This window comes from Idiotropiscis lumnitzeri, chromosome 2 (genome assembly GCF_059441095.1).
Source record: "Idiotropiscis lumnitzeri isolate Australia: NSW breed Sydney's pygmy pipehorse chromosome 2, RoL_Ilum_1.0, whole genome shotgun sequence".
In the NCBI taxonomy this organism is placed as follows: Eukaryota; Metazoa; Chordata; class Actinopteri; order Syngnathiformes; family Syngnathidae; genus Idiotropiscis; species Idiotropiscis lumnitzeri.
The window spans coordinates 21,395,679-21,406,780 of NC_142392.1; the positions used below are offsets into that span (position 1 = coordinate 21,395,679).

The following is an 11,102-nucleotide window of genomic DNA, read 5'->3' on the forward strand; positions in this document are numbered from 1 at the left end:
GAGGTTCAATGTCAAACGCATATTAAATATTCATCGAAAAAATATTTTCACCATAGGGTTCTGGCGTGTTTTTTTCCGGTCTCTCAAGCGTCAGCGCTACATCATAGGACTACATTGTTTATTAGGCCCAGATGAGTCTTAATCGCTCCTTTATAAGATTGACGTCATTAAAAGGGGGTTGGATTAATCACATAAATAACGTGTTTTTCTGACACCACTGAGAGAGAGAGATCAAAGTTGTTCAATGTTATTCAGTATCATGCGAAATTATTTAATGTCATTCAGTCTCATTCACAATCATTCTTTGTCATTCAGTATCATTCAAAGTTGTTCAATATTATTCAGTTTCATTCAAAATTATTTGATGTCATTCAGGAGCATTCACAATCTTTAGTTGTCATTCAGTTTCATTCATAGTTGTTCAATGTTATTCAGATGTATTTAGTATAAATTGTCATTCAACATTATTCATTTTCATTCACAATCATTGCTTGTTATTCACAATTATTCATTGTAATACAGTATCATTCAAAGTTGTTCAATGTTATTCAGTTCAATTTAAAATTATTTAATGTTATTCAGTATCATTCAACGTCTTTCATTTTCATTAAGCATAATTCAAAATCAATCAATGTCATTCATTATCATTCACAATCTTTAGTTGTCATTCGGTTTCATTCAAAGTTGTTCAATGTTATTCAGATCCGTATAAAATAAATTTATGTCTTTCAGCATCATTCATTTTCATTCACAATCATTGCTTGCAATTCGGGATCATTCAAAGTTGTTCATTGTTATTCAGTTTTGTTCAAAATTATTTAATGTTATTCAATATCATTCAAAGTTGTTCAGTGTTATTCACTTCCATTTAAAAATTATTTAATGTCATTCAGTATTCAATTTTATTCACTATGATTCAAAATCATTCACATTATTCACTTTTATTTAATATCATTAAATTTTATTCACTTTGATTCAAAATCATTCAATATTATTCACTGTCATTCTTAATCATTCAATTTAATTCGCAGTCATTCAAAATCATTCAATATCATGCACTACGATTCAAAACCATCCAATTTCATTCACTATGATTCAATATCATTCAGTTTTTTTCACTTTGATTCGAAATCATTCAATGTTATTCACAATCATTCAAATTCATTCCCTATAATTCAAAATCATTCAATTTCATTCACAATGATTCAAAATCATTCACTTTAATTCAGAATCATTCAATTCCATTCACTATGATTCAATATCATTCAATATTGTTCACTTTAATTTAAAATCACTCAATTTCATTCACTTTGATTTAAAATCACTCAATTACATTCACTAGGATTCAATATAATTTATGTTGGAATCTAGTTTTAAATCAATGTTAGAATTTAATTTTAAATCAATGTAAACTCAAATTAGCAATCTGACTCCAATTTGTGACTTTACCCAACTCTCACTCATCCAACAATATGCGCGCTCGTTCTGCAATAGAAAGGTATCAGGAAGCCGGCATTTTCACGCACGAGTGGATTTATTCCTAACATATAAAACTGATACATGCACCTGGGTCTCGGGTCCCTCTCAATACAACTCTGTACGCCTCTGTTGCCACCAGCAGATGTACTCTGTATCCGAGTTGCCCAGTAATGATTCATACTATACAATATGCAAATGGCACAGCAACAAAGGCATCCTGGCATGATTCTATTGGCTATGTGTATCCTGCAGTTAACTTTAGCTTATTGGTCTTTCTTCCCCTGAAGAATCACGTGCTGGCTCCTCCTGGTTGTGCTTGAGTCATCTCGTCTCCGCCCCCTCCTTGCTGCCAGCACCGTCTGTCCTAAAACATTCCATTCCTGCACATTCTTGCACCCCCTACTCTGTTCCGCTCCACACGCTCAGCACTTTATAGTCTCACACTTTCATACACAGGATGCAGCAACATCTAATGAACTATGTTAAGCTCAAACTCTTATATTCCTTTATTTAATATTCACTATAATTCAAAATCATTCAATTATATTCACTATGATTCAATATGGTTTCATATCATTCAATATAATAAAATCTCATTCAATTCCTTTCAATATGATTCAAAATCATTCAAGATTATTCACTTTAATTCAAAATTAATGCAATTCACAATCATTCATTGTAATTCAGTATCATTCAATGTTATTCACTTCCATGTAAAATTATTTAATGTCATTCAGTATTCATATCATCCACTTTGATTTTATATCGTTCAATTTTATTCTATTTAATATCATTCAATTTTACTCAAAATGATTCAAAATAGGGGTGAGAAGCTCGGCCATCCGGGAGGGACTCAGTGTCGAGCCGCTGTTCCTCCACGTAGAGAGGAGCCAGATGAGGTGGCTCGGGCATCTGTTTAGGATGCCTCCTGGGGAGGTGTTCCGGGCATGTCCCACCGGCAGGAGGCCCAGAGGACGAGTGGAGGGGTCGGCGAAAGTGACGTCGAGGGAAGAGAGAGTGGTTAGATTTGTAACTTTTTTTTAGCATTTTAAACGTACCGATCGTTGGCATGGGATGAGAACAGAAAACTGACAAGGTAAGTGAGCCATAGTTAAACAGATCTTTTTTTGTAATAACAGTAAATGTAATTTTACTCTCTTCTGCTTTTAACAGGTCTTTGTTCTGGAGAAAATAAAACCACAGCAACCTCTCAAAGGGCCTCATTGGCATCGGGCTTCATTGACAAATATTAACATCCCCTGTTTCTAACCCCTGGGAGGACGAGGGGAAAAAACAAGCAAAAAAAATACACCTTAGCAGCTCACACCGCAATGGAGGTCACGGGTATGTGTGTACCTAACTATTGTACCGAGATCCTTGGGAGGATTTTGACTCACCGGTCCCGTGTCTGCCTTTTCTCCGCCAACAGATTCGGCAAACGGGCGCACAAAAGAGTACAACGTGGAACACTGACCCCGAAAACCAGGGTGGCAACCGTGCAGACAAAGAAGAGATGGAAGCTCGGTCACCCTGCTACGAGCGCTCGATGAGACGTGGCCGCTTTCGCCTGACAAAGGAAGAACTTGCTGCCGAGTTTCCGAGGTCCGCGGCACTAGTGTTCTCCTTCGGCTCAAGTAAAGTCTGTTCTCTATTCTCTTGGGACCATTTCTATTTATTGAAGGGAAATGGTAGGTAGCTCATCATTAAACGGCTCCTTTCTTTTTTGTAAAGCCAGTAAATTATTATTATTATTTTTTTTTTTTCCCAAGATGGCGGCGCGCATAGACGCAGCGGCTAACAGCTCTCCCTCCCAGTGCTCCTTATTACTTTTTATTAGTGTTTGCTTGCTCTTCTTGGCACCAACTGAGGCACAACATCGATATACCCGCCAGGACATCATGGACATTGGATATCGATGCGAAATAACCATCGCAGAGGAATTTTGCTATGATCGCAAAATTCCGGACGAATTGGCGAGGCCGCCCGGCTCACCGTGGCTTGTTATCGGGACCGGGAGGTGGCGCAGGCGACGCAGAGAGAGGAAGCAGAAGCGGGGCTGCAGGTCCGGTGTCTTGCTACGGCTGCGACGGCAGCCCCACAGGCAACCACTGCCGAGTCTCTACCTCACCAACGCCAGATCCGTGGTCCACAAAATCGACGATCTGGGATTACAAATCCTGGGAAACCGAGACAGCAGTGTGATCGTCGTCACGGAATCCTGGCTGCACGCCAACGTCCGCGACGCTCGCATCCAGCTGGCTGGGCGCTCGCTACATCGAGCGGATCAGACGAGGGACAACGGTAAGAGAAGGGGCGGGGGGCTCTGTGTTTACGTGCATGAGAACTGGTGCGGTGATAGCACGATCGTCGAGAAGCACTCTTCCCCCGACATCGAGTTCATGTCCGTTAAATGCCGGCCTTATTTTCTCTCGAGGGAGCTAACGGTAGTGATCATCACAGCTGTTTACATCCCTCCCGACGCTAGCACTAGCACGGCGCTCTCGCTACTCGCGTGCGTCATCATTAAACGTCAGCGGGCCCACCCTGATGACGTTCACGTAGTAGCGGGAGACTTTAATAAGGCCAATTTAAAGACTGTACTCCCAGAGTTTCACCAGCATGTCAAGTGCCCAACGAGGGGAGACAACACTCTCGACCATGTGTACTCGAACATCAAGCACGCATACAGGGCCCTCCCACTTGCCCCCCTCGGCCAGTCAGACCACCTGTCCTTGCAGCTCGCACCTGCGTACACCCCTCTCAGGCGCAGATTCCGGCCCACCACAAAGACTGTGAAAACCTGGCGTGATGACGCCATGAGTGAATTACAGGACTGCTTTCAAGACACCAACTGGGACCTCTTTGATCATCAGGACCTTGATGTCTACACGCACTGTGTACTGGACTACATCAAGTTCTGCATGGAAACTGTGTCCCTACACAGGACCATACGGACCTTCCCAAATGCGAAGCCCTGGATGTCCAGCCAGGTCCGCTCTCTCCTCAAGGCCCGTGACACTGCCTTCAGGTCAGGCGACAAAGCCCAGTACAGGGTGGCTCGTGCTGACCTGAGCAAAAGGCATCAAGCTAGCCAAGGCAAACTACAAGAGGAGGCTGGAGGCCCACCTTGCCAGCAACAGACCACGGGAGGTGTGGCAGGGTCTACGGAGCATCACCAACTTCCGAGGCAGCAGCACGACCTCTGTAGACCCGAGTGCATCGCTGGCAGAGGAGCTTAACTGCTTTTTCGCTCGCTTTGACTCGCCCCAACCGTCACATCCCCGCACCTCATGCCTCAACTCCCCCCCACTCACCGTAGAGGAACACAATGTGAGGCGCGCGCTCCTGGCTATCAACCCCAGGAAAGCTACTGGACCCGATGGAATACCAGGCAAGGTCCTCAGAGCATGTGCCCACCAACTGTCACATGTTTTCAGCAGGGTCTTCAACCGCTCCCTGGCTCAAGCAGTCATCCCCTCCTGCTTGAAAACGTCCACCATTATTCCTGTACCCAAAAAGTCACCCGCCGTCCACCTGAATGACTACCGTCCTGTTGCTCTCACACCAGTCATCATGAAGTGCTTTGAGAGGCTGGTTCTCCAGCACATCAGGGACTGCCTTCCTCCCACTCTGGACCCCTACCAGTTTGCATACCGGGCTAACAGATCCACTGAGGACGCCATCGACACAGCTCTGCATGTTGTGCTGGGCCACCTAGAACAACAGCAGAGCTATGCAAGGATGCTCTTTGTGGACTACAGCTCGGCCAATCATACTTCCTCTTTATTTAAGACGGTGGGTCATAATTGAACGTGAGCACCTGGGTCTTATGAATATTAATTTTGTATCCAGCCAGTGTGCCATACTCCTCGAACATGTCAGTTTCGGTAGGGTTTGTGTTGGAGATGTTATATACAACAATAGGTCGTCTCCGAATGGGGACAGTTTTTATTCCCCTATTGCCATTTTTACCCCCTGCATATCCTGTCTCTGCCAAATCCACTGGCTCAGGGGTTCTATAAACAACGCGAAAAGGAGTGGAGAGGCGCAGCATCCCTGTCTTGTTCCCCTCTCTAGTTCAAAAGGGGGGTCAGGTCCCCATTAACCTTGAGTCTAGCAGAGGGAGATTTGTATAGGGCGGAAAAAATGTCGAACAAGCTTGTGTGGAAACCGAATTTCGCAAGTACCTTAAATAGTTATGACCACCTCACTGAGTCGAATGCCTTCTCTGCATCTAAACTTAAAATTAAGGTCTCTAGATTTTGTTCAGTAATTTGGCTTATTATGTGTCGTGTTTTTCTAATGTTATCTTGAGTTTGTCTGAACCTTATAAAACCTGTCTGATCCATGTAGATCAGATCCGGTGTTGAAGTTGAGTCACCGTGGAAATGAGAAGTAGTTTCTAAATCAACCTTTAAAAGCCAAACTTACTCCAATGCGTGTTCGTTTTTTGTACTCAAGAAGAAAAGGGTCAAATAAAGACTCAAAAACTGATTAGAGTTCCGATATTTAGTTTCTTCAATTTCTGGAGTTCAGGAAATAGTACAAAGACAGATATCTGGGCGGCTTTTTCTTAATCTCACGAGACATTGCACTCGGGCGAGCACAGTCAAAAAATGCGCGCCATCTTTCAGCCCAGCTTCAGTTTTTATAGGAGTTTTTCATGTCAAGGGTTATGTAGGTTTAATCGGTTGAATCCGTCGTCCTCGCTCCCTCTCACGGCACGGGTCCACATCCAAGGGAAGGTCCTCCCCAGTTTCGTCATCGTCTGGATAGTTGATTCCTGTCTGGTCCCCAAGACTGGCACTCAAAGGCTGGCCTTCTCCGGCGGGCAGTCTCTCCGTCTCTCTCCCCGCTGGCATTCCTCTGTAATCTTGTCGGTGTGCGTGTGTTTGTATTATTGTTGTAGTTGGATAATTTCTCCCTCTGACATTATCATCACAGAGAGTCCATTATCACCAGGGGGGATGATTGGGGGGTGAGGAAAAGTCTGTTCCCAGACATTGAGGGGAATTTCAGTCAGCTGACCCGCTGCATCCACCACCTCCACCTTCGACTCCACCACAGAATATCCAATTATTTGGATAGTTTTCTGATAGTTACAGCTCTGTCGAAGAAAAACAGTTTTTGTGAATTGGAAACAACTTTTACCCAAGATCTCTTTAAGAAATTAAATAATAAGTATAAATAAGGATGGGGAACACCTGTTCTGGGTTGAATTAAAAAGGGCCTTAGTACGGGGACCACAAGTATGAGGCAACCTTTTGACTACCATTGATCTAGAGCAATGTATTTACTCACTTTGATTTCAGTGTATTGGGTTGTTTGGAGGGTCAACCCAAAATCGTTGTAGCGCACGATGAGGTGTGTGAAATTGTAGCTGCATCCCGATGCGATTTTGACCAAATTGGCCTCTTTCCAGATTGCAACATTTACCTGCACATCGTCCTGCAATAGTTTAAAAAGGCATATTCAGTGTGTATGAATGAAATGCAAAAACAGGAAAACTATAAATGATGTACTTACTTTTATCATGGTCACGTTGCGCATGGGCACAGGCCGGGCCCCACGCAGCCGCACCATGCGAATTGGACGCATTTAATGTGGACCAAATGGATAAAAAACAAACATTTGAATCTTGTATGTCTGTGCGCATGACGTGTGTGCAAACAGAACTGTGAAGCTGACACTGAAGAACAACAAAAAGAAAAGTGGGTACCCTCGCAATAAATAGCACATTGCAATGATTGTGTCAGAATGAATGAGCTCCCATCTCTTTCCATTTTTAAAACCTGTTTGAAAACAGATTTTTATTCTTTTGCTTTCGACTCAACATGAGACTGTCGCGATTCAGCTAAATGTGTGAATGTGTTTATGTGTTTTCATTTGTGTTCTAATTACCTGGTAATTTATTTGACGGCATATGGAAAGCGTTCTGTTACAGCTCCAGCTGTTGTCTCATGGGCTATTTAAATACATTTGCATTGTATTATATCGCAATGCTTAATGCAAGGGAACACATGTTTTATATGCATCAATTTCATTCTGGTGGGGATCTAACAATTCACTCAAGCATGATTCGATTTTATATTTCTATTTTTTTTTAATTGCTGCCATGCTTGTCTCTGTGCACTCATGTGGTGCTGCAGCCATGCACAAACGCAATACGCATTGATGTTTAGCGCAAGCGTGTAAATGTTTAGTGCATTTTAAATGGAACCAAAAACTATACACTATGCCTAGTTGCACTATTACAATGGAACTATCCATGAATACTAAAATAAATACTTGTAAACAATTTCCACTTGTCTTGAGCAACAATCAATTTTTTAATGTTGAAGGGACCGAAATCATTTGAATAAAAGTGAGAAAATGTAATGTAGCATCTTTAAAAGACACGCGTCAGACCGCCATTAAATTCTAATTTTTATTCTTACAAAACCGAGAGAGAGAGAGAGAGAGAGAAATCTCGTGCGTGACGCATATCATAAAACTCGTACATAACTCAGCAAAACGCAACTGCTGCCACATCAACACGCATGAAGCATTTTTTCACGACCACGAGAGTCTAACATCGCGTGCAGTTGATCATTTTTGGAATCTCGTAACTTGGTCCCTCAAAATGCGCAAAGGTTGTGGCAGTGTCCTTAAATAAAGCCATTCAGTGTTGGATGCATACTTAACTGCAAAACAGTCCTAAGCCGCGGACCACGACATAATTAAACGGTGGGATATGAAGGTCAAAAGAACATAAAAATAATTGGTATTTGTAATTCCTTTTTGGTTGTTGTTGTCGGTTTTAAATCCATCGCAAAGAGGTAGACCACTTATTTTGATGTTTCATTCCAAACACATTTTTGGAAGCTTATATTGAATAATGCAGTGGCGGGCCGTGCATTTAACACGTAGGCCTTCAGTGAAGTTCTACAGAGGATGAAAGTGCCAAGATTAAATTAAAAAAAAAATACACCATGATACAATAGTAATTAATTAATTAAATGTTTAATTCTGAAATAATTATAAATTAATATTTTTACATTTAATGGTAATGTAATTAATTAATGACACATTGATTTATTTAATTTAATGTTTACTTAATGCATGAAACATTTAATTAATTAGAATTAGAATTAGAAATCCCTTTATTGTCATTGTACTCAAGAGTGCAACGAGATTAGAGGGCTCCCCTCTCCAGTGCAATACAACAATAATACAGACAAATATCTAAGTTAGATAAATAAATAAGAGAGTGCAATGGAATTTAGTACTGAATAGGGTATATAAAAACACATCACGATGCTGTTCTGCAAGGTAGGGGTGCAGTCGTAGGTGTAGAGGGCGTATAGGAGAGGGCTCAGCACGCATCCTTGAGGGGAACCGGTGCTCAGCATGCAGGTGGAGGACGTGTAGGGGCCGAGCAACACAGTCTGGGGTCTGTTGGTCAGAAAGTCCTTAATCCAGATGCGTGTGAGGGCAGGGAGGCCGAGAATGTCAAGTTTGGCGACGAGGATGTCTGGGATGATTGTGTTGAATACCAAGCTGTAGTCCACAAAGAGCATCCTTGCATAGCTCTGCTGTTGTTCCAGGTGGCCCAGCACAACATGCAGAGCAGTGTCGATGGCGTCCTCAGTGGATCTGTTAGCCCGGTATACAATAACTTTGGACGACTTATGAGCAAAAATAAATAAATAAAGGTGCGCAAATAAACGAAAGATCACATGGAAAAGTGTTGAATATGGAATATTTAAATAAATGTTCATTCATTATACGTGACTGTGTGTTGTGTAAGAGTTATCCATCACCATGTGCGCACGTAGCTAGCAACCCTTGATGAAGGAGGAATGCTAAATTAAAATGAATATTCAGAATTAGATATTCAACAAAGGCCATTTGTTGAGCCAAATGTGAAAGAATATGAATTTAATTTAGACCTACGACCAAAATCAAAATTTGCGACTCTGACATCAATTACAGTCAACATGTACAGCACAGCTAAAGTTAACCAAATTGGCATATTCGGTTTTCTACCTGATAAAGGGACAATTACATACTAACAATTACAGACTAATAAATGAATAATGGTGTTTTACAGAGAACACTGCAGAGTACAAAAAGGAGATTTTTGTATGTCTAAACTAATAAATCATCCTACCTCTTGGTCAGTCAACTGTAGAATGAAAAATGGCCACCTACGTCACGGTGATCAGCCCAAACGCCCTTGACATACTGACGACAATAAACAATTAATGAAATTATGGATTGTTTCTTTTTAAGGTATAAACGACACATAACTATATTTTGTAAGACAGAATATACATCCTACTTTTTTGCCAATTTCTTTTTGATGAGATTACATTTGAAATATATTTATACCGACGACAATAAACAATTGGATGGATTTTTTTATGTTTTAAAACTATAAATGGCACTTGATTATGTTTTGTAAGACTGGATATGTATCCTACTATTTTTTTTTTGCCAATTCCTTTTTGATGAAAAATAAATTTTTCTTTTGTTGCATCGGGAAAAAAGGTTCAGTTCAGTCAGAAAATGAAAAATTGTCAGGGTTCGCGGGTAGGCGAGGTGGGGAAGGACCCAAGGTGCGAGGAAGCAGGGAAAAAGGGTAACTGAAAGGGGATTTATTAACTGAGTGAAACAAAGACAAACAATGTGGCAGGGTGCAACAAATAACAAATGGCAAACTAAAACATGACTAAACTGGATTGAGAACGAGGAACAAAGAGAGTGACAAATACTGAGGGACATGAACGTGAACGAGAGCAAGAACGAGATCGGGAAGCGTCCGTGACAGTCCGACAATGAGTTGTTGGGATGAGGTGTTTATATAGTCCAGTCATTAGGAGTGCTGATGGGCATCAGGTGTGTGAGGTTAATGGGGAGCAGGTGCGTGGCTGGTGAGGGCGAGGTGCTGAGGGGAAACGCCCATACTCAGCTGGCAAAACAACAACAAAACCGCATGCACACAAAAATAATAAAGAACCCTGTCATGCCCGACGCGGATCATGACAGTACCCCCCCTTAAGGGACGGATTCCAGACGTCCCAAAAAACAAACAAGGAGGAAAGAAAACCCCCCAAAAAAAAAAAAAAAAATTGTCCAAGAACGAGGGTGGGCGGAAGGGGTCGGGAGGTGGGACCAAGGCCCGCGAACGAGACCGGTCTGGCGGATGTCCAGGGGGCCAGAACAGCGAGTCCCGACGGGGCCATTCGGGTGGACGTCCGGGAGGCGGTACCAAGGCCCGCGAACTAGGCCGGTCTGGCGGATGTCCGGGAGGCCAGACCAGCGAGTCCCGTCGGGGCTATTCAGGCGGACGTCCGGGAGGCCCGATCAATAAGTCCACCCGTGGCCATTCAAGCGGACGTCCGGGCGCACCCGAGACAGGAACGTGGAGCGGCGGCTGGTCCTCGAGCCCCGCCGAGACAGGAACGTGGAGCGGCGGCTGGTCCTCGAGCCCCGCCGAGACAGGAACGTGGAGCGGCGGCTGGTCGTCGAACCCCGCCGAGACAGGAACGTGGAGCGGCGGCTGGTCCTAGAACCCCGCCGAGACAGGAACGTGGAGCGGCGGCTGGTCCTCGAGCCCCGCCGAGACAGGAACGTGGAGC

At 43.0% G+C, this 11,102-nt stretch overlaps 1 protein-coding gene across 1 annotated transcript; it reads right to left on the reverse strand.

Moving 5' to 3' along the window:
• Positions 1-5,973: 5,973 nt before the first annotated feature.
• On the reverse strand, positions 5,974-7,071 carry LOC148341940 (uncharacterized). Its single transcript, XM_088281675.1, has 3 exons — positions 7,006-7,071; positions 6,781-6,927; positions 5,974-6,586 (listed from the first exon to the last, which is right to left on the reverse strand). The coding sequence occupies exons 1-3, from the start codon at positions 7,060-7,062 to the stop codon at positions 6,377-6,379; spliced, it is 414 nt and encodes a 137-aa protein (XP_088137801.1). The 5' UTR covers positions 7,063-7,071; the 3' UTR covers positions 5,974-6,376.
• Positions 7,072-11,102: the final 4,031 nt, after the last annotated feature.

Excerpts from the sequence above, each read along its gene's own strand:
- LOC148341940 (XM_088281675.1), bottom strand. The coding sequence starts at position 7,062 with ATGGTGCGGCTGCGTGGGGCCCGGCCTGTGCCCATGCGCAACGTGACC. Across the intron at positions 6,928-7,005 it reads GCAACGTGACCATGATAAAA|GACGATGTGCAGGTAAATGT; the intron begins GTAAGTACATCA and ends AAACTATTGCAG. Across the intron at positions 6,587-6,780 it reads CCCAATACACTGAAATCAAA|AGCTGTAACTATCAGAAAAC; the intron begins GTGAGTAAATAC and ends TTTCTTCGACAG.